At 44.7% G+C, this 25,247-nt stretch overlaps 13 protein-coding genes across 13 annotated transcripts; 6 read left to right on the top strand and 7 right to left on the bottom strand.

Annotated features, from left to right (window-relative positions):
- Positions 1-186: 186 nt before the first annotated feature.
- Positions 187-1,632, top strand: ARP4 (Arp4p; the record flags this gene model as incomplete). The annotated part of the gene is made up of 1 exon (XM_002556251.1): positions 187-1,632. The coding sequence occupies one exon, from the start codon at positions 187-189 to the stop codon at positions 1,630-1,632; it is 1,446 nt and encodes a 481-aa protein (XP_002556297.1).
- Positions 1,633-1,731: 99 nt separating this feature from the next.
- Positions 1,732-3,354, bottom strand: HEL1 (E3 ubiquitin-protein ligase HEL1; the record flags this gene model as incomplete). Its single annotated transcript, XM_002556250.1, has 1 exon — positions 1,732-3,354. One exon carries the CDS (start codon positions 3,352-3,354, stop codon positions 1,732-1,734), a length of 1,623 nt encoding a protein of 540 aa, XP_002556296.1.
- A 132-nt stretch (positions 3,355-3,486) lies between these two features.
- Positions 3,487-5,664, bottom strand: KLTH0H09658g (KLTH0H09658p; the record flags this gene model as incomplete). The annotated part of the gene is made up of 1 exon (XM_002556249.1): positions 3,487-5,664. One exon carries the CDS (start codon positions 5,662-5,664, stop codon positions 3,487-3,489), a length of 2,178 nt encoding a protein of 725 aa, XP_002556295.1.
- Positions 5,665-5,799: 135 nt separating this feature from the next.
- Positions 5,800-7,779, bottom strand: KLTH0H09636g (KLTH0H09636p; the record flags this gene model as incomplete). Its single annotated transcript, XM_002556248.1, has 1 exon — positions 5,800-7,779. One exon carries the CDS (start codon positions 7,777-7,779, stop codon positions 5,800-5,802), a length of 1,980 nt encoding a protein of 659 aa, XP_002556294.1.
- A 311-nt stretch (positions 7,780-8,090) lies between these two features.
- Positions 8,091-8,492, top strand: VPS51 (Vps51p; the record flags this gene model as incomplete). Its single annotated transcript, XM_002556247.1, has 1 exon — positions 8,091-8,492. The coding sequence occupies one exon, from the start codon at positions 8,091-8,093 to the stop codon at positions 8,490-8,492; it is 402 nt and encodes a 133-aa protein (XP_002556293.1).
- A 299-nt stretch (positions 8,493-8,791) lies between these two features.
- Positions 8,792-11,581, top strand: ALY2 (Aly2p; the record flags this gene model as incomplete). The annotated part of the gene is made up of 1 exon (XM_002556246.1): positions 8,792-11,581. One exon carries the CDS (start codon positions 8,792-8,794, stop codon positions 11,579-11,581), a length of 2,790 nt encoding a protein of 929 aa, XP_002556292.1.
- Positions 11,582-11,718: 137 nt separating this feature from the next.
- On the bottom strand, positions 11,719-13,584 carry EXO70 (GTP-Rho binding exocyst subunit EXO70; the record flags this gene model as incomplete). Its single annotated transcript, XM_002556245.1, has 1 exon — positions 11,719-13,584. The coding sequence occupies one exon, from the start codon at positions 13,582-13,584 to the stop codon at positions 11,719-11,721; it is 1,866 nt and encodes a 621-aa protein (XP_002556291.1).
- A 215-nt stretch (positions 13,585-13,799) lies between these two features.
- Positions 13,800-16,271, top strand: TRL1 (tRNA ligase; the record flags this gene model as incomplete). Its single annotated transcript, XM_002556244.1, has 1 exon — positions 13,800-16,271. One exon carries the CDS (start codon positions 13,800-13,802, stop codon positions 16,269-16,271), a length of 2,472 nt encoding a protein of 823 aa, XP_002556290.1.
- A 105-nt stretch (positions 16,272-16,376) lies between these two features.
- On the bottom strand, positions 16,377-17,354 carry ARG3 (ornithine carbamoyltransferase; the record flags this gene model as incomplete). Its single annotated transcript, XM_002556243.1, has 1 exon — positions 16,377-17,354. The coding sequence occupies one exon, from the start codon at positions 17,352-17,354 to the stop codon at positions 16,377-16,379; it is 978 nt and encodes a 325-aa protein (XP_002556289.1).
- A 1,067-nt stretch (positions 17,355-18,421) lies between these two features.
- Positions 18,422-19,032, top strand: UBC12 (NEDD8-conjugating protein UBC12; the record flags this gene model as incomplete). Its single annotated transcript, XM_002556242.1, has 2 exons — positions 18,422-18,424; positions 18,481-19,032. The coding sequence occupies 2 exons, from the start codon at positions 18,422-18,424 to the stop codon at positions 19,030-19,032; spliced, it is 555 nt and encodes a 184-aa protein (XP_002556288.1).
- A 969-nt stretch (positions 19,033-20,001) lies between these two features.
- On the top strand, positions 20,002-20,958 carry KLTH0H09482g (KLTH0H09482p; the record flags this gene model as incomplete). Its single annotated transcript, XM_002556241.1, has 1 exon — positions 20,002-20,958. The coding sequence occupies one exon, from the start codon at positions 20,002-20,004 to the stop codon at positions 20,956-20,958; it is 957 nt and encodes a 318-aa protein (XP_002556287.1).
- A 186-nt stretch (positions 20,959-21,144) lies between these two features.
- Positions 21,145-22,062, bottom strand: KLTH0H09460g (class I SAM-dependent methyltransferase; the record flags this gene model as incomplete). The annotated part of the gene is made up of 1 exon (XM_002556240.1): positions 21,145-22,062. The coding sequence occupies one exon, from the start codon at positions 22,060-22,062 to the stop codon at positions 21,145-21,147; it is 918 nt and encodes a 305-aa protein (XP_002556286.1).
- Positions 22,063-22,450: 388 nt separating this feature from the next.
- IMH1 (Imh1p) lies at positions 22,451-25,234 on the bottom strand (the record flags this gene model as incomplete). The annotated part of the gene is made up of 1 exon (XM_002556239.1): positions 22,451-25,234. The coding sequence occupies one exon, from the start codon at positions 25,232-25,234 to the stop codon at positions 22,451-22,453; it is 2,784 nt and encodes a 927-aa protein (XP_002556285.1).
- Between the last annotated feature and the right edge of the window lie 13 nt (positions 25,235-25,247).

Here is a 25,247-nt window from a genome sequence, read left to right as displayed (position 1 = left end):
TCCAAGATATATATCTTCAATGAATATTCCATCGAATAACTGTAGAAACTTGATCACGCCCATCACGTGAGTTGACCTTCGTCTTCTAAAACTTTATGCCAGGTCAGATGATTGATTCGCTATAAACATGCCGATGTACCAATCTTGGCCATATAAGAGCACGACTTGTCCGTTTGAAGAACTCAGATGTCGAATCCTGCGCTGCAGATATACGGTGGTGACGAGATATCGGCTGTCGTCATCGACCCCGGGTCATACAGCACAAATATAGGGTATTCGGGCACTGACAGTCCCCAGCTCAACATACCCTCATGCTATGGACAGTACACTGCCGGCGGGAAGGAGGGGCAGAAATCGTTCAATGACCAATTCATGATCATGCCCCGTCCAGATTTCGAAATCAAAAGGATCTTGGAAAATGGTTGCGTCGTGGACTGGGAAGCGGCTCAGGAGCAGTGGGCCTGGGCCATCCGTGACGAGCTCAAATTTGAGTCTTTCAAGGGTACGCCTGCTTTTCTTACGGAAGCTATTTGGAATCCCGAGGAGAACCGCAAGAAGTCCTTGGAGGTGCTTCTCGAAGGTATGGAATTCGAGGCATGCTACATAGCTCCCACGGCCACATGTACATCATTTGCCATGGGCAGACCAACATGCTTAGTGCTGGACATCGGTCATGATGTTGCGAGTGTGTGCCCTGTCGTGGACGGTATGACGCTATCGAAGAGCTCTACGCGTAATTTTCTAGCAGGCAAGCTTCTCAATAAGCTCATCGAAAATCATCTCAAGCCTCGCGAACTTGTTCCTCTTTACAAAGTTGAGCGCAAGCGGCCTGAATTCGTTCCCAAGAAATTCGAATTCACTGTCAGCAAATCCGTGGATGAATTTGCAAACAGCAGAGGGTTTCTCCAAGAGTGCAAAGAAACCATGTTGCATGTTGCTGCTGTCGAGCTGCCAAAATTCCAGTCAGAACTAGAAACCACGTCAAAAAGATCCATAGAGGCTCCTTGGGGCGAAAACATCATATTTGATAGTAATGCAAGATACAGCTTCGCTGAGCAGCTTTTCAAACCAACAAAAGAAATGCTCCCTTCGGACTGGCCAGTGACAAAGGACGGTGTTGTAGAAACATGGCACAACGATTACGTGCCTATGAAGAGGGCAAAACCAGGTCTCGGCAACAAAGACAAGGAGGGAACTACTGAGTCTACTCCCGCTCCTGAAGAAGCAAATGGCGAAACACCTTCCGCTACAACGAACGAAAATGGTAAGAGACCCATTGAAGAGAGCTCAAAAACTTCCGATGCAATTGCAGGCCTCGCAGACCTCGTCAATACAGCTATAACGGCAACGGATGTCGATCTGAGGGCCACTCTTGCTCACAATCTTGTTGTTACAGGCGGTTCGTCGTCAATTCCCGGGCTGACTGACCGATTGATGACTGAGCTCAATAAGAAGTTACCTGCATTGAAGTTTCGTATCCTAACTTCTGGGCACCTCAGAGAAAGACAGTCTAGAGCGTGGCTTGGGGGCAGCATATTATCTAGCTTGGGCACATTCCACCAATTGTGGGTTGGTAGACAAGAGTATGAAGAGGTTGGTGCCGAAAGGCTGCTCAAAGACAGGTTTAGATGAACAAATTTACAAACAAGTTTCTGTATTATAATCTCCCAAAAATAAATAAAGTTGTTGGAGTAGCCACCTTAAACGCTAGTTTCTCAAAAAGCATAATCATCACTGATGTGGAATACATATGCCTTTGCAAAGCAGGTCACGGCCACACTCAACAAGTGCTTTGTCTCGGCTTCTCACAAACCTGGCTTTATTAAAGAACTCCAATTTTCGGTCAATAATCTTTTGAGGCTCCTTGACCTGAAGTAACTGCGAAAGGTCCTCAACTGCGCTAACTAACAAAGACTGGTTATCAACAAATATCTTTGTTAGATTGTGGGAGGGATCTGAATAGAATGCCACTGGAAAAGACCACTTCAACGTTGTCCGCCCCTCAATCAGGGCCCGGATGCTTTCAGGCAAGAACTGGGTTTCAATCCAAGAGATCCCAATATTTTCTTGAAGCGCCTTAACTTTCTGCTCTACTGTGAGCCCCAAGCTCCAATCAAGTTTAGCAGAATTTTCGTGCTCACTGAATAGCTTGTAATAGAATGTATATTTTCTTATTGCATTTTTACTCTCCACAGCACCGTTCTTATCCTCCTTCTTAAACCGAGTACACTCATAATAGCCGCCTCCGTGTTCAGCCCAACAGCCTTCGCAGATCCAGCAAAACTCATACGCGCAACTTTTACATGTCATATGGTTACACCCACCATTCTTCTCGATATTAACACCGCATTTAGGGCACTCCTTGGTGTTAGTCAAGACCCAGTTTAGATTAGCGGATTCTAACTGAGCCATTTTCACCCAGAGCTCTGCAACGTGGCAATCTCCGGGGGAATGCGATTCTAGACCGCATTTAAAGCAGAATCTGTGCTGGTTGTCGCAAACAACGTAAGGTGATAGGTGAAATCTGGGGAATTCAGAGAGTGTTGATATATTTCCAACCTGGATAATGCAGTTGCAGTCGACAAAGGGACACCACTTATAGTGATTGCTATGTTTCTGTATGAAGCCTTTGATGGAGGACCGCATAAGTTTTTGGCTTGAATTGTCTCCCATTATGGCATCAATGTCTTTATTTTTAAGAGCTAACGGGCAGCTCATGCATGTTATTATTTTGCCTTCTAGCAGCTTATCTTTAATATAATGTTGGTAACATTCCAAGCAGTATTCGTGGCCGCACTCTAAGGTGAATGTCTTCATTTTGTTAGCTTCACAGCAGATGTGGCACAAAAAGTTAGCATGCTTCCGTATTCCTCGACTCGCCACTGGCTCGTGTCCGAGTTTGAGCCCACAAGAAACGATGACATTATCCCTATTTTCGGTCCAATCCTCAAGAAGTCTTTCTTCGCTCCAAGCGTATTGCTGCAAAAGTACTATTATGTCTTCATAGGAGATATCAAATATCGGTTGTATTCGTTCAAGTCTTTCCAACATCAATTCATAGATCTGATCTGTAGTAAGGCAGCGATAGCTCAATTTCGGTACGCCATCGTTTTCGTATAATTCGTCTTTCGGAATCACAACGTTTCTTGAACTGATTGTTGCACCATCTAAATAGTAGCCATTGTTCCCGCCTTTACCGGACTCTTCGTCACTTAAGCTTGCTAGGCCGGGATCCCTGCGGAGCAGACCAGTATCATCATACTCTATGTCGGAACCACTTTCAAACTCGAGCAATATGGAATCATCATCATCATCGTCGTTAAAGCCTTCATCATAAACTGAACCTTCCTTCATGGTTTAAGAGGCGCTAGAAATAGAATAGCTGTGATAGCCGTTATGTGATGCATTAGTGATGTGTAAGGACTATTTAGAGATTTTCGTTGTTTATGATTCTTCAATTTCCCAAATTTGGTGCGACAGATATCCCTAACCTTCAAGTCGGTCGATGGCGGCCTTGATCTTCATGCCTATCCGCGCGCTAAGCTCATAGTCATCAGCATAATCTTGGGCCCTCGTAAGCCACATCTTGCACTCTTCGAGCCCGTCCAAACCCTTCAATTTCCAAGTGAAAAGCGCACGTTCGTAAAGTGCTGTTGGGTAAGCCCATGGATCTTCAGTCTTCTTTATGTACTTGACTTTGCCATCCGGCTGCAGGGTGATAATTTGAGGGAGAACGTTTTTATCTAACATGTCACAGCCCTCTTGCACTTTACCCAGCCTGCGAGAAGTTAACGAAGTCAGCAAATTTTTGACAAGTTCTTGGTTTGGCTCTTTTGCATCAATCGTGGGGTTGTGGTACTCAGTCAACAGTTTGTGCGATAATTTTAAGCAATCTTCCGTCATCCTGTTGTATCCGTTGTAGAAATATGTCAGCTCATGCACGGGCGAAACACCAATGGCGTCAAGAGGATCTTGGAGCTGAAGTTGAGATTGGAATTTCTTGAACTGTTCGACCTTTCTAAGCATGAAGCGGTCTAACGGAAGATTTTTGGACATAAACTTCTTTCTACTCAACATGTTGGGTGCATCAAAAATAAGTGTAGTCGCACGCTCTTTAAAGAAGTCTATTCTTGAGTACTCCATAAGCCCCATCTGACACATTCTATAGTTTTCCAAATAGCAGCAGCCGGCAAAGTAAGTATAGAGAGCATGCGACCATTCATTGATATCAAGCAAGGAAAGAAGGTCTTCGGCGGCTCTTTCAAATTCATGCAAGTGAACGAGCGTCATGGCGCGATCAAAAATCATCAGGGCTCGGACTTGCTTCATTTCTATGCCACTAACATCAATCGAATCCATTAAGTCAACAGCTTCTTGTAACCTGCCACGAGACGAAAGCATTCTTGCTTCTTGCAGCAACCACAGCGCACTATTGGGGAAAAGAGCTCTCGCTTGCAGCAGTGCATCTTCTAGCATTTTGCCCGGATGCAAAAGAGTTGAATTGTCTAGATCATTTGAAGAGGTCTTCTTGAGCCCATCGCTTGTTGCTGGGACGTCAAAGTCTACGTCAGTGAACTGGAAGGGACCGTCATAGTAGAACAGGAGACCGAGCAAACCAATCCCGCCGTGGATGTTGCGGTCCTTTGTAGACCGCCACACAAGCCTCAAGCCTTCTTCTCTGGAGCCATGGAATCCGACAACGGATAAAACTGCACCGATTGCCGGTGGAATGAGTGATAAAACAACCTGCAAAATTCCAAAACAAAGGTTGACGCCTGAATGAATGAACTCGTCTATAGTGGCTTGGTCCTTGTCAATCTCGGCCTTTGATAGCGTTACCGGCTTTTTGGCCTCTTTTTTTTTGGGTAAATCCTTTAAAGCTTGAATACCAAGATCAGTCCGAAGTCTTTCAATAGCAGGTGAATTTCCTATGTGAGCTCCCTCTAATCTCTTCTTGCGCATATTGTAAACGTTTTCCGCCAGTTCCATCAGCTCTTTATTTTGCTGTTCCTCCGTGCTCAAGCTGTAGGGAATATCCACGGACTTGAAAGTTGAAGAATCAGCAGACACAAAAGACGCAAAAGATTCGTTGTTTCCTTGGGCGTACATAGCTGATCCTTTCTTCTTCTTCGCTGCATTTATGTCGTTAAGGATCTCGCGAAGCATGTGGTAAGCCTTTCTGAGCTTGAAAAGTGCTTTGGCACTTTCCACCATGCTTTCGCTGAAAAGCATCAAAAGGGCGTGCAACAAACAAGCTTCCGCGAAGGTCACAGCGTATTCAGTTCCTGGTGGATAAAGGGAGCTTGTCTTAAGCCCCATTTTTTGAAACTGCTGCCTACGTTTCGCTGACAATTGCTGAGCTTCGGATAACGTCGCAGCTGCTTTCTTCATCACAGAAGCTTCAAAGCCCAAAGTTGCCTCCAAAAATTCAATGACACCACGCGCCAGAACCCTGACGCACTGGTCTTCTTCATTCTTTGGCTTGGCGCCAGAACCTTCAAGCAGTTGCAAACCTTTGCCAGGGTGGTCATCTAGGACATAGTCCATCGCCTGAAGTGCCACTTCAAAATCATGCGCCTGGCTCAAGATTTTCTCGCTTTGTTCCTCCTGATCGAGCTTAGCCGGGCCTCCGGTACCGGTAAGCGCTCCTAAAACTCTAAACATTGCCCCTTAAACCTTGTACTTCGATAGGTTACTTAGCGTTGAAATAAAGTCTCGGCATTTATGATTCCTGATCTATTCTTATATAACGCATCACGTGATACGCGCTTATCAAGGAAGAGTTCCTGAATGCAGATTTTATAGTTGCACACGCTTAAGATCTTTCTTCAAAGACTTGATCTCTTGCTTGATTTGTCTCTGCTTGTCTTTATGACTGAAACCTACTTGAGCTTCACTTGGGACATTCACCACATACTTGTCCACACTTTCCCAAACCCTGGGTTCTATCTTGGCGGGTAGCTTACGACCGTATAGGCTTTGGTCGACGAGCCACATACCCACAATAAATGACTTTCTTTCTAGAGTGCCGTCTTTTCTAAAGTCGACCATATCGTAAATCGAGGCGAGCTTGTCTTGTGGTAAGTTGCTTCGACTCCAGATGTCAAGTACCACGAGGTTCAGTATCAACCCCTCATCTGGCACATAAACTTGTTGCTCACCCGATGTCTGCCACCAGGGCAGAAGCTCCAGATAGCAGTTACGGTTTGTAACCCACATACCTTCATATCGCTTTCGCTCAGCTTGCGTCACAAAACCAATATCAATGTGACTTTTCCAAGGTTTATCCTCATTGAAGCTTTTGTCACTAGAATTATGGTGGCCAGAAGCCTTCTTAATCTGTCTTCGAATGTGAACTCTCCGCCTCCTTGGCTTCTTCTTCTTATCTGCGGTACCGAATTCATCTTCTGAACCGCTTTCGTATTCGTCGCTGCTCTCATTAGCAGATGAAACTGCCTGGTCTTCGCTTTGTGCCCGCATAGTTGTCTTTAACCGTGTTGGTTGTGTAGCCTTAACAACCGCGACGTCATTTTGTTGTATTAAATCTGTTTGGCTTCCGTCTGCCTCTTCGATCTTGTGCTTCCTCCCAAACAATGAGCTGAGTCTGCCTCTCTTTTTCTCTCGTTTGTGGTTCGGTATTAGATCCGGAAGCGTGCCATGATATTTGACTTGTACAGGCATTTTGCTTAATGTCTCATAAGAAAGCCTATCTGAGTTGAGATCCATAGTGCCACTGCTTTGGTCTATCGATGATCTAGGATAATCGTGTCTATAAGGATTTGTATTAGTATTAGGAGAAACACCGTATTCGGCGTATTCAGGTTCACTCAAAACTTCAGCGCCTCCATTAGGAAGGCCTGAAAACGCTGAAGATTGCAGTGAGGAAGTTGACGCATTTTCCGCGTCTGTATCTTTGAGGTAAACTCTCGGGGGAGATCTCCTATCAGGCAGTGTTCTAGTAGAAACTCCTCGTGCATTTAAGAAGGTAGGAGTTTCCGATGGTTTAATGGAGTTATTCTCCACTTCGCTAGAGTGAAAGTCTGAGTAACCCTTTCCTGCGACACTATGACGTGGAGAAATGGATGATAATAGCGGAGGGCCATTACTACCATTAATTGCATGTGCCTGCGCCATTTCATCAGAACTCATATGCGAGGAGGCAATACTGTCCGATGAAGCATTCGCCCTTGGTGAAACGCTCCCAACCCTCGCACTCCGCTGAGACTGAGCAGCATCATGGTTGCCTTGCAGCTGAGCTACAATATCTGCAAAATCATCGCTTTTTGAAGAGGATCGGCTGCGGATTGATCCGGAACGAGAATTGCTTCGTGAAGCCGAGTAGGTCACTGGTGGTTTCAGTTGGTTTGGAGTAAAATATTGAGCGACCTTGTTTTTCGGCTTTCCTTGTGGCTCAATGGTCCATGTTGTCTTTTGAGCTGTTGCAGCGGCTGCACACGCAGCTGCGGAGTTAGCTACTTGAGCTACTTGCTTCGAAGGTGCCGCCGTCTGAGAAGCCATGCTTGGTTTTGGAGCAGCTCTTGGGCGCTTTTTTAACGCTTTCGATGGGTGGGGCCGTGTCGTATTGCCAGTTTTATGCCTCGGTTGTACTGAGGGTGCGGCCAAGCCATCTGGACGCCCGTCCTCTGATGAAAAGCTATGTTTCTTAAAAATCGCTTGCGCGGCTTTGAGCGAAGCATCGCTCGATAAGAGATCTTCATTCCCCGAATGTGGATCCCTTGAAATCACTGCGGACTGCCTTTTCGGCCAGTTTAGACGCATGACCCCTTCTTCTTAATACCAACGACAGGTTCTTTTGCTTTTCGTTGAAATGAGGAATCCCTCGCAAAGTTGTAAGCGCCTGAGAAGCTAAGTTGAAGAGCTGTCAATTCGTAATTATGCAAGGGAGTTTCAGATGTCTCAAAATCGATCACGGTCGCTCGTTAATGCTGAGTTTTCTCGCTGCTATCTGTTGTTCGTAAGTCGCAGTTTCGTTAATAAACCTTAAGAAATGATCGTTTTTTGGACTTGATGATGTGATGTAGCAATACAAAAACGGACAGCGATACACAACAGAAGCTGAATGTGCTTCGATGGCAGAGCAAATCACCCACAAGAGGCCAATCAGAATAAAGATTGATAAGGACAAGCGCAAACAGCTCCAGGATTTTTACAAGCTACGAGAGGAACAATCCCCAGTTTCAGACAATATAAATGAAAATCATGAGAGCGTAGACCAGGACGTTGCCAGCGCTTCCGAAGACTGCGTTGAGCCCCCCACTCTCAAAATCTCAGAAAGCACACTTTCTGAACTAGTGAGCGCTCACAATACTCTGCTTGGTAAAGAGACTGAAGTTAATAATACTATCAAAAACACGATATATGAGAACTACTACGATCTCATTAAAGTGAACGAGCTCCTAAAGAGCGTGGGCAACGATTCGAGTGACCGGCTAGCGCAGCTGAGCGACATCTTGAAACTCCTTGAGAAATAAGTCCATGGTTCATGGTCACGTGATATAATATAGGATCCAAGCGTAGCCCGGAGGGTGCGTTATCACTTAGAATTTGTAACAGTTCCCTTGCTTGCACCACTTCCACGCAATTAACAGCGCTACTTTATGTCGCGTGTGCGCAGGAACTGCCAAGGCCTTCGGATTCGGCTAGTAATAGATAAGCCAGCCTTATTTAGCATTTGACAAAATTACTTTGACTGCTGCAATACGGATACTAAATACGATTTTTTATTCATTTCCCATTCTTTGATACACACACGCACGAAGGAAAGGCACTAATGAGTTCTAGCGTAGATGCTGGGAACTCACCGATGTTCCCGGTTGATAAAGACCTACAGATCGCGGACTCTGCTCAGCCGTTGACCCAGACAACGTCGATTCAAATATTCATCCAGTTAGCTGAACCAGTTTTATTCTTACAGGGGTTTGAACAGCACCAGTGGGAGGAGAGACCCCCTGGTCTTCTGAGGGGAACTCTCATAATCCGCGTTCTAAAGCCCAGTAAAATAAAATCGATAGATCTCACTTTCAAGGGAACATCCAGAACAGAGTGGCCAGAGGGGATTCCGCCCAGAAGACAAGAATTCCTGGAGACTATAGACATAGTAAACCACACATGGCCATTTTTCCAACTTGAACACAACAACGTGCACAGCAGCGGTTCGACGGATGCTGATGATTTATTAAAAGGAAGTTGCGCATCTTTGTACCGTCCGCTGAAGAATAAGCGAGGCAGCGTTAGCTACATCAACCTCAACGCAGCAACGCCTGCATCTCCGCCAAAAAATCAGGGTACAAATTTCCTGCCTATCGGTAACATTTTGCGCAAAGCAACGTCGCCTGATAGTCAAAAACGCGAGAGATCGCGGTCCATATCAGACCTACTAGCTGGAACGCTATCTAATAACAGTGATAATGCTTCTCTATTTTCCAAGTCTTCGTCTTCGGGTGGGGAGCCCTTCATTTTTCAGCCCGGTGACTATATTTACGGTTTCGAGCAGACGATTCCACTGTCTTGTCCCGAGAGCGTTCAGGCGGCCTTCGGATCTGTTGAATACACACTTTCGGCTAACGTTGAAAGAAGCGGTGCGTTCAAGTCCAATCTGCATGCAAGACTCCCCCTTGAAGTTATTAGAACACCATCAGATTCGTCAGTTGAGGAAACAGAACCGATAGCCATATCCCGTGATTGGGAGGACCAACTTCACTATGACATTGTGATAGCATCTAAGGATATTGTGCTTGATGCCTTCCTTCCTATAGCTTTCAAGATAACGCCCATGGACAAGGTCAACCTACACAGAATTCGAATTTACCTCACCGAAACAATGGAATACTACTGCAAGAATAAGAAAGTTCATAGATTAGAACCCGCCAAAAAGTTTCTTCTCGCCGAGCACAAGGCTCCTGTGTTGGAAAACTTACCAAGCAACGCGAATGCCTCGAAGGCAAAGAATCTTGGAAATCTTTTGATCGATGAAAGCAACGGAGACTTAGTGTCAAAGGAATTTGGTTATCAAGTTTTCATACCTGAAAGGTTGAATTTACAGCAGAGAATTCACCCGGATACTTCGTATCAGAATATTAAAGCAAACCACTGGATTAAAATTTGCTTAAGATTATCTCGTAATCTGGATGGAAAGAAGAAGCACTATGAAGTTAGCATCGATTCACCGATACACGTTTTGAATAAATTGTGCTCGCACGCCAACACTCTTCTGCCCAGTTATGATACTCATACTTTTATACCAGGGACGGATTGTTCTGAATTCGGAGACTTGAATGTGAATCTATATCATGTTTCAAACCTCTACTTTCCAAAGGAGGTAATTGGGTCGCCAGCGCTGTCCCCGGAAGTCATGCCTTTAGAAGAACGTGGAACTTTCTCACCCAGGTCTTTGTCCCCCATTCGGAACGGAGGATCCAGCATCAGCCTTCATTCGAGGAGAGCTGACGGTCAACCGAAAATGCTCGACGACTTCATCCTGAGATCTCCAGAGTTGAAATCGAATGTCTATCAACCTGACAACATCAAACCAGAGCTGACATCGCCACAAGCTATTCCTCTGTCCCCGATATCCTCACCAAGAGCAAGACCAATAAATATGATTCGTACCCCAAGCTTCGAGCCTCCTCCTTTTGATGCAAACGAGCCTCCTTCGCGAACACTTTTCAAAGCAATGACGGACCCAATGTCTCGTGCACCAAGAGACCCTCCGACATATCAAGAAGTTATGGCAGCTGATGGAGTAGCGCCTGTTCTTCGTCCTCCAAAATTCAAAATCACGAGCTCAAACGAGTATGACGACGACGGGGTGGACCCAAAAAACACCCAAAAAAAGAATCTCGAGGAAGAAAGTGGTGACATTGCATCGTCGTTTTCTTTCAATGGCACACGACTGGATTCTCCTGATTTGCCAAGCTCTATTTTGAAAAGCTCTCCCAAATTGAGGCCTTTGAATTTTGCACACGGGCCAAGCAGGCGAGGAAGCATTCAAGATAACTTGCCGTCAACAGTCAAAAATTCCAGCGAGAATTATAGCGACCTGAACGATATTTTGAACAGCCCGGATATCTCCACTGATCGTAACATTGTCCCCAGCCGATCGTCTTCTGCTGCCGCATCACCTCGTTCTTCAATAGAGACTGCTGCAAGTTTTATCACCCAACGCGAAGATACAATGAATATGGAGCCTCTTCTCAGTCCCAAAGCCAATCAAACTTTGGATACGCTTTTGCAGTCGAAAGAGTCCCTCGACGACTACGCGGACGATGCCACTGAGGCATCTGTTGACATAACAGCATTGTACGACCGGAACTCAAATAGCTGGCACCCATTACAAAATAACGTACCAACCCATCCAATAATTTCAAGACAGTATTCTTCAGGGGTGGCAGATGGTAACAATGTTTTTGAAGATTTTAAGAAAGCGTTTAAAATTCCGGCTGGAACGGAATATACTCGAGCAAGTACAAAACAAGAGTTAACCACGTCCTCAGCAACTGCAGGCTCTGAAAGCAGTCCAGAAAATATAACATTCAGTGACTCTCCACAGACAAATCAATGAGCAAAGAAAAGTTGTGGTGCGAAGCCCTGTCTTGCTACTATTAGTGAACTTTTATCCCTGCATAGGCGGTACCAAATTCAAGCTGCTGAGGTTTATTTTATTTGAATACAGATATACATCAAATATAGTCTTATCAACTACCTATCTAACGAGTTTAGAACTGTGGATAACTCGTTGGGAGTATATTTAATATGTTTCCTTGGATTTTTGAACGAATCTTTGTAACGTCCATGAAATCTTTCATATAAGGGCAGTACCAAAGAATTAATTTCGCTTTTCAAAAGCTTCTTCATTGCAGGATCCGATATCCTAAAATGCTTAAAGTTTGAGGCAAGTTCTTCGAATCCGTCGTTGAACTTTTTGAACTTTTCTTTGATTTGATCTTTATCTTTGGCCGAAACTTTGCCAGAGCTATCAACAAAAACAGCGTCTAGCAAATTCGAAGTGAGTGCTCGCCAATCAGAAACAAAGTAGTTGACATAGCGCTTCTTCAGTTTCTCAAGCCGGGCATTACCTCGTTCACCTAGTATTGAGTTTAGTTCTGACCGGGAAACAATCTGTTCAATTAGTGTTATGTTTGTAATCAAGAAAAATCCAATGCGCTGCTTGAAGGTATTGCGAGGGCTTGTAGGATTCGCTATGTCTGGTTCTTGGTTTGGCATGAGAATTCGTTGAGCTCTCCTTTCCAGAGAAACAATGAGACAGTCGATGCAATCGCTAAAAAAACACGAGAGTAAGGCGGTATTGCTATTAATCTGCTTGCGCTCTTGTAGGGTATACTCTTTCTCATTATAGTCTTTCGGAAGCCATTCTTCCCGCCTCATGCCCACTATGCAGTTGAGGCAGCCTTGTTTATACTCACTGAATTTCCGGAGTCGAGACATAACATCTATCGTAGACTCAATCACACCATTATCGCTTGGCAATTGGGAGAGCTGGGAAGCTTTACTCTCAATGTAAACAATCAAGTCGCGGAACAATGACTGCAATATCGAAGTAGACTCATCGAGGGAACTAACTAGAGGGGTGTAATTTTCTAAAGGTTTATTTCTCAGAAATTTCAGGGCATTACCGACGCAGTCGCTTAACTCGAATGTAAAAAGGCCAACATTCAAGACATTCTTTTTTATGAGGGAAATGTTGAGCTTCACAAGCTTCACATAGTTGTTGAGTACCGGTGTAACGATGTTCGCAAACACTTGGTCGCGGAAGCTTGGTTTTTTGGCAAGAATGTCCTCTGTAAACATGTATTCATTGGCAATAAAGCCGAGCAAGGCTTCTGTATAGTTCAAAAAACCGCTGCTGCCTTTCCTATAGGGCACGTTTTCATTTGTCGTGATCTGCTTAGCAAAAGGCTCTAAAAATGCCAAGCTGGTTAGAATTAACTGGCTTCTATTATTGGCAAGTATGGCCACCAAAGGCGAACTACTGGACCCGCCAAAGAAATTTATTATGTCTGTGAGCTGTGATAAGTCACTATCTTCGTAGTAAGGAAACGGTACCTTTTTGTTCAAATTAATTTGTGGATCAAAAGGTTCGATCTTTCGCAGGATAATGGTGAAATGCGTTCTCAGCGCCTCTTCACTGGATTGAACAATCTGCGATAAATGTGTTCTGATACCCTGAAATTCGCTTGACTCTGGTGAAACTTGGTTTTGATAATCCATGCTTTCCTGTATGCCCTGAAGCTTGCGAATTGCCTTAATGTAGGGCTTCAACCCCACAGCTTCGATCCCTTGCGTCAACACGAGCTCATGTTTTGAAGCGTCGTTCGCCAAATCCTTTATAGAAGAAACAGCATCTAGACTACCTTCAATGTTGCGCTGCAATACACCTAAGGCAGTATTTGATTGAATAATGGGCGTGAAAAGCTCACTAGACTGTATGGTGGCTTTTCCTATTTTTTTCAGCGACTTATTTATGTTGAGCGAAAGCCGCGAGACCCGATTCAACTTCTCGCGGAGTACCAGGATATCTGCGCCATCCACGTCGTACTCGTCCATAGATGTCTTTTTCTGAGGAAGCACCAACCACTATCAGTTCCTATAATCTTAAGAAGCTACCAGAGTATTTGAGATTTGCGGAGGTCACGAGGTCATATTTTAGATGCGTTTCGCTAAACTGAAGCCATTCAACTGTTCTCTAGCTTTGGCCTAGTAGAACACGGGTTGACCTGAACGACTCAAGAGTCATAATCAGGCTTGAACAAGCAAGGGCGATGGTTTTCGAGACCGCTGAAGACTCAAAAAAGCTAGTGAAGGAATTGGAGGCGGCAACACTGCTGCCAAAGAGAGGAAGATCTTATAAGCACAAATGCCAGATCAAAAACACCAATAAAGAGGTTTTTAGCTGGAAATTTAACGAGTGGGACTACGGCAAAAACAATATAAAGCTTCCGCTCAATGCGCGCGGCCTGTTTACTCTCGACGATCCCGAAAACCCTCGCATCGTGGCGCGCGGCTATGATAAATTCTTTAACATAAATGAAGTTAGCACCACCAAGTGGGATTGGCTCGCAGCTAACACTTTAGGACCATACGAAGTCACAGTCAAAGAAAACGGCTGTATCATTTTCGTTTCGGGACTTGAAGATGGTTCTTTAGTAGTGTGCTCCAAACACTCCACAGGCGAGAGGGATGATACTGATAGAAACCATTCCATGGCAGGAGAAAACTTTTTAAAGAGGCAGCTGGAATCATATGGTCTCGAGCCTCGAGAACTCGGACTCGCACTTTTTAACATGAATGCAACCGCTGTTGCCGAGTACTGTGATGACAGCTTCGAGGAGCACATTCTTGAATATACAAAAGATGCAGCAGGCCTTTATTTACATGGAATTAACATTAACAAGCGCGTGTTTCAGACTCTACCCATGAATGAAGTTCATGATTTTGCTTTGGCTTACGGTTTCAAAACGATTGAGTACTTTACAAAGCATGACATTACCACTCTTCGGCAATTCTTGGAAGAATGTGCTAGCGTTGGGTCCTACAGAAACAAGGAAATAGAGGGCTTCGTTGTTAGGTGCAAACTGCGAGACGGATCTGCATTCTTTTTCAAATTCAAGTTCGAGGAACCTTACCTAATGTACAGACAATGGAGAGAAGCTACCAAAAAGTACATCACGACGAAATCTCGCGTTTTCAGTTTCAAGAAACATCGATTTATCACCAACAAATATCTGGACTTCGTCATTCCAATTCTTGATGCGGATCCGAAAATTTGTGAAGAATATATGAGGGATTCAGGTATAATAAAACTTCGAAAGGTGTTTCTAGAAGACTATGGATTGACTGGAATGGAAATTTTGAATAGTGAGGTCATTCAACAACTGGAGCTCCAGAACGCTATCGATTACAATAAAGTTGATGAAAATACAAAATTTCTACTGTTTCCGGTAGCAACAATAGGTTGTGGCAAGACCACCACTGCTCTGACGATCAGAAACTTGTTTCCAGAAACCTGGAGTCATGTCCAAAACGACGATATTACTGGGAAAGATAAATCTTTGTTGATGAAAAGGTCTCTAGAGCTTCTTGCAAAAGATAATATAAAGGCTGTAGTCACAGATCGCAACAATCATCAATTTAGAGAAAGGAAGCAGTTATTTGAGTGGTTTGAAGAACTGAAAGAGAAGTATCTTCCATATGACTGCAATGTCAAAATAGTTGCACTTTCTTTCTTGCCATATGAGGACATCGACGCCACCTCCCGCCTCACCATTAAAAGGGTTATGGCGCGAGGCGACAGGCATCAAAGCATTAAAGTTGATTCTGATGGAGAGAAAAAGGTACTTGGTATAATGAGAGGGTTTTTGAAAAGATACCAGCCTGTCGCGCCCGATCGGGACCCTGATAATATGTTTGATTTGGTGATTAATCTACAAGTTCGTGACACTGATTCCTCATTGATAAATGCAAAAGAGATCCTGAGAGAATTGAATCACCACTATCCAGTCTTAGTTCCCTCCATTCCGCCTGCTGAAGACATAAAAGCAGCCTTTGATAAAAGTCTTCTGTACACGCCAACAACAACCAAAAAAATCGGCAAGAGCAGCAGCTCTGAGGGCAAAGCCTTCAAGTTGAAACCCAGTTACTTTTCGGCAAACATTGAGGGTCCTCAGTCGTTTATAAAGGCTATTTGTGACCTCGTTTCGCGAGTAGAGACATCGACCGATGTTTCATCCGTTATCAAAGCCTTTGAAGAGAACAAGGCTCAACCAGAGTTTCACATCACATTGTGCCACGTCGCAACGGGCAAAAGGGGTACTCAGAAACAAAAAGATATATGGTGTGAGTTCAATAAGCGATACAATCACTTACTAGTCAAAGGTGAGGGAAACCAAACTTTTCAGAATACTCTCATAAAGACTAACGACAAAGTTGAATTCAAAGTCAAGAGTGTTGTATGGGACAGCAGCATAGTGACGCTGGTGGCGGAATTACCCGAGAATTGCGTGCTAGATAGGACTACCGGAAAAGCGGCTCCCCGTCTCTCTTGCGCTAATGAGGTTGCGCACATAACTATTGCACTACTCCAACCTGGCGTAAAACCTTTTTACTCAAATACGCTATGCCAGAAGATGCAGCAAGAGCACGGTTTTGAGGAGGGAAATTTCGATGACGGCACAAATTGTGTCGTCATCCATGAAAGCCCGGTCTTTGAAGCAACAGTTAGTATTAACCCATAGTTTAACCAGGCTTGTATCGGCTCTCTTTGAATTGAACACGGCTTTCAAATATGAAGTTATTTAACTCTATAAATTTGATTGGCAGTGTCGTGCTGTAAAACACACTTAATTAAGAATATCATCAGGACCAGCACTGAAGTTTCCTTTATTTATGACAAACACGTCTACTGCAGCCATGGCTGCATACAGTCTGTTTTCGGCCTCATCAAACACAATCGAGTGGTCACTGTAGAAGATGTCGTCAGTCACTTCTTCATGGTGTCTTGGCAGACAATGCATAAATTTGTAGTTAGGGTCCGCGTATGAGCACAGCTCAGAATTTATCTGGAAGCCCTGGAATTGCTTGAGTTTAGCGACTCTGGCGTACTCTTCGCCCATCGAGATAAAGGTATCAGTGACCAGCACGTTGGCGCCAGTCGCGGCTTCTGTGGAGCTGTGGGTAACGATCAGTTTCGAACCGTTAGCCTTTGCCACTTCCTGCCCAGCCTTGATGATTTCGGGGTCCATTTCAATTCCCGAAGGGGTGGAAATAGAAACGTCGATACCGACTTTCAGGCATGCGATCGCCATGTCATTGATAACATTGTTGGCATCACCGATCCATGCCACCTTGAGCTTGTTCTTTGTATAGTCTAGATGCTCTTTGATGGTCAGGATGTCACAAATGGCTTGCAGCGGGTGGAACATGTCACACAGGGAGTTGATGATAGGCACGCTCGAGTGTTTCGTAAGTTCCTGGATTTCAGAATGCTTGTTGACACGTGCGAAGATGCAAGAGACCATTGACGATACTACTCTAGTTGTGTCGTAGAACGACTCGTTCACGCCCAGCTGGATGTCGTCTTTGCCCAGGAACATTGGCTGCGCACCGAAGAACGAGAGCGCACCCTCTGTCGAAACCCTGGTTCTGGTGGATCTTTTAGAGAAAATGAGAGCAGCGGTCTTGCCAAGCAGTTTTACATGATTTTTCTGTGCTGCGCTCAGGTCCCCGCACTTGAACGTTTTCTTGTAGTATTCGGCGCGGTCGACCAGAACTTGGAACTCTTTGTCAGTAAGGTCCTTGATGGAAACTAGATGACGCATGTGGGAATATGTTAATTTTTGGAACTCTTTGTTCAGAAGCACGGCTCGAAAGGGTCTTCGTCGTTATTACCTGTACTTAACGGAAAGATTCGGCGCTCATTCCAGTTCGAGTCTGTCTTATATGCGGCCGCGGACTCTTGCGAAAATGAGTCAGTCTAGACACTCTTTACATTCGATCGTGGAAAAAATGTGCAAAATGTGCGCTGGTGCCGTGTAAGGCCAATTTCTTAGTTGGCCTGCAGGTTGTTGTAGGTGAGTCACGAGCCATGATTCACTGAGATGTGTCATGTGCTCGAAACCAGAGGTCTCGTCCCGATAAAAGAAGTTAAAAAGCGTCATGAGTCCGTGTAACGTGACATCAGAGAAATGACGAAGAGCTAGCCTTCGCGCTGCTAATGGCTTGATGATTGCTCATGATTGGGCGCGTCTTAGATCAGCTTTGTGCAGTAGCATACGTTACACGCGGCATCTTCAAGATCTCGAGTAAACAACTGGTAAAAAGAAAAGAACTTGGAACTTATCACACACCGAGCCACTCTGTGGTGATGTAGCAGGACCCAAATTGTGTCTCCCCGGGCACATGGGCACGTGCTTGACAGCAACGGTGGATATCACTGTGCACGCGAGTTTGTACGGAGTCACGTTACTCGATTAATGCACACATTGCCGCCTGGGGTTTAGACGGTTTGCTTTCCTGGCCAGCGCCGAATCGTGTGCGCGCTGGGTACTATGCTGCGCAGCCCGAACTTGATATGTAGTGCGTGCGAAATTCGTCCCAAAAAGCGGTCTATATTGAGGTACCGCCAAGCCTGTCAGCAGACCCCGGAGGATTCCCCGAACGCCGCCAGCACAGTGTTATTCTGCAAACGCTCCTAACTTGAATCGGCAGCGTATCAAAGCCTTAGTTCTTCCAGCGAGGCCACGATTGCGTGCCGCCGCTACCTTTTATTGCGGGGTGTGTGTGAGGTTTGAAGTCAAACGTCGAAAATCAAATTCTGACATTTTAGACTTTGGAAGCCGTTGGCCTACGGTTTAAAAAAACAGCGGCGAGCCGCCTTCCCGATTCGATGGTATGTTGTAATGAGATTCCGTTGCTCATTTTGCATCAATTGCTAACCTTTTGAAGCTAAAACTTCGCCAGTTACAGAAACAAAAGCAGGAGCAAGCAAGGCAAAACGGCACGATCCCTGCCCCCGGAAACGCACCAGTTAGCGCGTGCCAGCTCAGGCTTCGCAAAGATCTGGCTTCGCTTGACATTCCGCCATGCGTATCAATTGATGTATCCGAGTGCGAGTCGAACTCTAGGCTCTACATCAACATCACACCAGATGAGGGCTACTACAAATGTGGACATTTCAAGTTTTGCGCCACCTTCAAGGACACGTACCCTATTGAACCACCCAAAGTGACGCTATTGAGCAAGATATTCCACCCCAACATAGATTTGCAGGGAAATGTTTGTCTGAACATACTGAGGGAAGATTGGTCACCCGTTCTGGACGTGCAAAGTATCCTGATAGGCCTCCTCATGTTATTCCTAGAGCCCAATGCTACAGACCCCCTCAACAAGGTCGCAGCAGACGTTCTCGCCGCGAATCCACACCAGTTTCGCAGGGACGTAGCGACTTCGCTGCGCGGCGGTCAAGTGAACGGGCAGTGGTACGACCGCGTGATATGAACTAGCCGTCTACTAGGGTGAGAAGTGTTCTGAGCAGTAGCACTACTGCTCAGAATGCTTGTTCCATACCTAAGATATCATATGCCATTGAAGTCTGCTATAAACCTGTACCTATCGTACACACCGGGTGTTCAAACACGCACGTGACCGCCGACGGTTTCTATCTCATCGTTGTCGGAGCTGATCACAACAGTGGGCTTCTGTCCGCCGCCAGTTTTAGAGCGGTTCGCGACAGAATAACTGCCGTAACTCGCTCGTGCTATAAATGTTGGAAATGTGGTTGTTTTGATGGTCGATTTAGGCTTGAACATGCGGCAGATTGTTGGAATTTGTTTGATCGAAACTTTGCGAGAAATCATTGTACCTGGAGTGAATTTTAAGGAAGTACACTTGGGGAGAGTGGGCTATAAGTGTGTTATACTAAAATACAAAAGCGACAGACGGAGGGCTCATAGAGGCGAACACGACGTTATTATATATCTGAATTTCAGATGCCATTTGCGCGCAGTGATCCCCATTTGTGCGAGGGTTCCAGAACTTTCGTCCATGATGTTCCAGCTCCAGCAATTTTGCCTCCTTGGCATTCTCACCCCCCTTCACCAAGCACCTGTTGTGATCTTAAGGGTTGAGGCTCATTCGCCATTCAACCGCATCCGTTTGATATTACATAGTCTTCGATCCGGATCACAACTAACGAATTTGCGTTCACCTATTTCATCCGTATATGGTGACTCTATTAAATTGTCGCCTTTCAATATGCATTCACGGTGTTTCTGAGACGTCAGCAGAGCTGGCGCCGTCATTGTGTTTGTGGGAAACACAGGATAGTTTCACTTTTAGCGCCAATATGTGCTGGCAGAAGGTGTAGAGTGTTTTGAGGGAAAATTGTATTTATTGGCGCTGACTTTTGGATCTTTTTCTTGTTCAAAAACCTTTCCCTCTGTAAATTCAGGATTGTGCACATCAGTTATGAAATTTCCAATAAGTGTTCTTGACCATCTTTCCTGCAAGCAGGTTGCTCTATTGACTGCAGTCGTCGCTTCTGTTTCGGCTGCATCAAACGACTCTGGTGTGGGTCAACCTGTGGGAGGGCTTATTTCCGTGCGTGTGGGCCATTCGCAGACACCTTTTCCCGAATGGCTTACAGAATTCACTGGCCTTAAGGAATGGCCCGGGATTGATCCACCTTACATCCCCATGGATTTCATTGACTTTGATCAAATCCCTGACTATAGGAGTTACGAGCAAGGGGTGTGTGGTGCCAACCCGCGCGAGTCTTGTTCCTTTGACTGCGATCATTGTGTGGCACCAGACGATGTGTTCACCTGTAGCAAGCTTTCCCAAACTTTTGATGATGGCCCATCTTTGGCTACGGAAAGGCTGCTCGATAACCTGGATCATAAAACCACGTTCTTCAACTTGGGCATCAATATTGTGAATTACCCAGATGTGTATAAGAAGATCCTTGATGGGGGTCACTTAGTCGGCACCCACACTTGGTCTCATCCTTTTTTGCCAAGCTTGTCGAACGAAAAAATCATTGCACAGCTGCAGTGGTCTATCTGGGCAATGAACGCTACAGGACACCACTTGCCCAAATGGTTCCGGCCCCCTTATGGTGCCATTGACAATAGGGTTCGCGCCATTTCACGTATGTTTGGGCTACAGGCTGTTTTGTGGGACCATGACACTTTTGACTGGCAGTTACTCGTGGAAGACCAGAGCTTGAGGACTGAGGAAAGCATCTATAGAGATATCCAAGACTGGAAGCAGAGCGGAACGGGCTTAATACTAGAGCACGATGGAGCTTTCAAAACTGTCCAGGTCGGAATAAATGTTGGAAGAATTTTGGGAAATGATCAAATGACTGTTGCAGAATGCGTAGGAGGCAGTGACTATATCAAATCCTTCCAACAGGAAGGTTAGCCTCTCGAAAATTATTCTATTATAGAGTTAGATGTTGGATTTTAAACCATTTCCTCTCGCTAACAAATTGCGAAACATACATAAACCTATCAAACTAATAAGTACTTTGAACTCGGCCTTGAAAATATGGCAGCACCATAAGTACAATTTTGGGAACACAGAAACGATATCTAAATTGTCAGATTATCATTTTGTTGTCGCTTTTTTCCGTGCCAGGTAGTACGCTGTGCCCCATTCAACTTTGAGCCTTGTATTGGCTTCATCCCAGCCGCATTTGCTTTTGAGCTCATCAAGCAATAATTCCGCGACGTCGCAGCCCTTTTCGCCAAATTTCTGCTGCCAAGTATGGTAGGCGCTCCAGCTCCTCAAGTACTGCCGTAAATCATCGACAGTCATCGAATCCCGACCATAAAAGTATGCCGTCTTCTCTTTAGATACTAAAGGGCGATACACATGCCTTTCGATATCTGTGAATTTGTCCTCAGGTATTCTAATCTGCTCCCCATAAACTCTGAGTTTCTCCTTTCCCGGCTTCCATTGAGGGCCCATGTAGGCTGGGTCCTCATAGACAAATTCTTCGTATATTTCATTCGCCTGAGGATGTTCTATGAAAATGGGCTCGACATAGAACCAGTACGCGAGTGTCCCATTAGGCTTTAATACTTGAAAGGCCTGCTTAAAAAAACGCTCCTCGTCAACCCAGTGAATTGATTCTGCGCCTGTGACCAAGTCTATTGAATCGGAAGCAAATAAAGACGTGAGGTCTTCTGCACCGCAAACGCTATATTCTATACGGTTAATGTCTTTCACGGTAATTTTGTCTTTGAATTTTTTGGCAGATTCTAGCATAGTTGAAGAAGGATCACATCCAACAACCCTCTCAAAACTCTTGAGGAGCGGAAGAGTAGATATCCCAGTGCCACAACCTACGTCGATAGCAAGTTTGAGGTCACCGCTATGGTAGGAAAGAATTTCTTGGTATAAGCTTTCAGGGTAGCGAGGTCTTTTTTCCTGATAAAAATCAGAGTTGAAGCTGTTCTCAGAGTACGTCGACATTTCTCTAGTTAATTGAATATACTTGGGACGGCTTCTCTGGTGATCCATCAATATGGGATACCTGTGTGACCTTTATATACTTCTTGCCACGATGCCGGTACCGGCATTTGAAGCCTTGTCATTTTCAGCCAAAATGATATCACGTGCGTTTTAAGGTAGTTCGTTCTCCACTGATAAACGGACTAACGGGCCTTTTTCGGTGCCAGCCAGAGGCGTTAAATCGGAAGGAAAAGCTGCCAACGAATAGCTATCGATCTTTCTTTGTATTTGCAACGCCCTCAACAAGATTTCGGCGCCGGCATCTGCAGCTCTTGCCATTTACAGCCAAAATGAAATCAGATCCATATTATATAGCGGTGTGTTCTGGAGTTCGAAGCCAAATTCGATTTTTTTTTCGCAGCCAGCCAGAGGCTCATTAGGTCTGAAGTAGAAATGGTCAGCGTATAGCCATTAGCCTCTTTTCGTCGTTACTGTCCAGTTGAAGAAGGGTGGAGACTACGGGAAGCAATTGATTCCTTTGGTCTTTGTGCTCTAGGAACCCTAGAAGGACGTTTTTAATATATGCAATTTTATCGTTAATCTCCGATTGCGATTCTATCACAGTCTCACCATTGAAGGAGCCACGGCGAGATGGTGGTTCGTTGGAAGCCCGATCTGATATGGACAAGACAGAATTGGATCTGCTGGGCCCACGCGAAGGGACGTTCCTTTCTTTTATGGCGGCTAACTGACCAGACACTAGCTTATAGTTTTTGGATATTCTTTCCAGCTTTTTAGTCAAATCATCGTTAAGCTCTTTAATGTTTTCGCTTGAGGATTCCATCTCGCGAAGCTTCTTCTCCGAGGTCATTAAAGCCGCCTTAACATTAGCGAGGGCTTCCTTGAGCTCGTTTGAACTTTGACTTGACTCATTCCTTGTTGTTTGCATCTCTTTGTTTAAAGAAGTGAGTCTTGCAACCTCCTGTTCGTAGTCCTTTTCTTTTGCTATCAAGGTTTGAACTTGTACCCGCAAATCATCGTTAACTTCTTTTAACTCATTTATGGTACGCTTTGTCTTGGCATCATGCAACGCTAGCTCGCTCTCAAGTCTATTTTTCTCTTCTGAAGCTGCCGCAAAACTCTGCTCAAGCTTTTGAACTTGGAAGTCCTTGTCTGACTGTCTCTCGGCAAGCAAGCGACGCATACTAGACGCCTCTTGGGTCCTTTCTTGCAATGCACTAACGGACTCGTTTAGCTCGTCTTCCAGAGAAAGGTTCTTTTTATTGAGCTCTTTTATTTTAACATTCAGTTCATCGCATTGCCTCCGTATCAATTCAACCTGCTCATGCGAGTTTGTTTTCATATCCTGTAAAGTTTCATACTTCTCGTTTAAAATCTCAAGCCTCTCAGACAAACCGCCGTTCTCTTTAATGAACTTTTCGAGTGAGGTCTTGGATTTCTCAAGTTCATTTTTCAAGCTCTCGCATTCTTTACTTACCAGAGAGATCTTATTGGATAATCTTCCGTTTTCCATTTTGGCTTCTCTGAGTGCTCTGCTTGAAGCTTCTTCCTTAGAGCTATATTCCTTGACTTGTTGTTCGAGGTAAACAATTGTCTTCTCTTTTTGTGACAGAGACGATTTCAAGGAACTTTCTGAGCGCTTCAGCGCATTCAGATTCTTAACCTGATCCGATAAAGTGATGTTCTCATTATTCAAGATGCTCATTTTTTCATGGGATTGTTTCAAGTCTGTAAGAAGCTTACTCTTTTCCTGCATATGCTTGTTAAGCGTAGTTCTCAAATCGTCTAGCTCTTTCTCAGTTTCAGACTTTTCTTTCTGCAGGGAAGCAACTTTTTGCTTTAATTCACTCTGGGTAGTCTCATAGCTTTTAATGTTTTCGGAATTTTGACTTCTCAAGCTTTCCAATTGTGACTTGAGGTGTTTCATTTCAGTCTCGCTTGCGCCATTAGAGTTTTTAATCGTATCTTTTGCTTCGACGAGTTCGTTCCCGACTGTTTTCAAAAGATCCTTCACATTTTCAACCTCCTCAGATTTGAACTTCAACTCTTTTTTGCTTTCTTGCAATTCACGAAGAAGACGTTCGTTGTCCACTTCAAGTTTTTCAATCTCTCCCCTTGTTTTTTCAAGCTCAAGCTGTAAACTTTCTGAATTGCCACTGGCGGCTACTAAGTCATCGTACTTGGACTGGATCACTTTCAATTTTTCTTGAGTTTCTTGAAGGTCCTTCAATGTCTCGTGCAACCGATTGTCTAAATCGCTTTTTTGATCAGCGCTGGACCCAGGCAATGGGGGTGAGGGCAGCACTTTGGCATTACTGCTTGTATTTTGACTTTTTCCCTTCTTCTTCTTTTTCTTAGATTTAAACGTTGACGTTTGAGAAGTACCTGAAGAAACAGGATCTTGTTTGGAGAGAGCTTCATCCTCCTCTTCTGATTTTATAAGCTTTTCCAAGCTCACAATCCTCTCAGATTTTCTTGCTGCCTCATCTTCAAGTTTGGTCAGTTCTGAATTTAACTTAGTATGCTCTTGGCGCTCAGAGTCTAGCTTTTTCTTGAATTCATCAACCAACTTCTCAGTCGCTGCCAAATTCTTCGATGCAGTAGCAAAGTCTGTGCTTTCGCCCTTTAAAGATTCAATCTGATTTTTCATCTCTGTTTGCTGTTTTACAAAAGCATATTTTTCTTCTTCCCTGGCCGCCAGTTCATGCTTGAGGCTTTCAATGTCTTTAAGGTACTCGGAAATCTTCTGTTCAAGCTGTTTCACCTGCTCTAGCCCTTCCGATTTTTCAGAATGACCTTCTGAAAAGGCTTTATCCGCTGCAACATCTTTTTGTGCGCGCAAATCCTGTATTTCTCTCAAATGTTCATTCTTTTCTGAAGTCAATCTCTTTATCTCATCATTGAGCATATCGGTTTTCAGGTTGGTGTTTTTGAAGAAGCTTGTCAATGAATCGTAATCGTCTATCGAAGAAATGGGTGTGTTCTCACTCAAAATCTTCTGCACAGCCGCCAGCTTCTCGCTCTTTGCTTTCTCAGACTTGTACGCGTTAAGAAGCAGGGGATACTTTTGTTCATACTTTTCAAACTTTCGTAGCTTTGCTTGGACTTCGACTGGTATGTCGCTATTCTTATCAAACTGTCCCTCGTTCAACTCATCAGTGAGGCCCTTTGCCAGCTCGTCAGTGAGGTTTTTTCCAAGCTGAGACAGTTGCTTAAACATGATTGAACCTGCT

This window comes from Lachancea thermotolerans, assembly GCF_000142805.1.
Source record: "Lachancea thermotolerans CBS 6340 chromosome H complete sequence".
Taxonomy (NCBI): Eukaryota; Fungi; Ascomycota; class Saccharomycetes; order Saccharomycetales; family Saccharomycetaceae; genus Lachancea; species Lachancea thermotolerans.
Note: the sequence above shows the minus strand (reverse complement) of the source record. Positions and strands in the feature narration are given on the sequence as shown.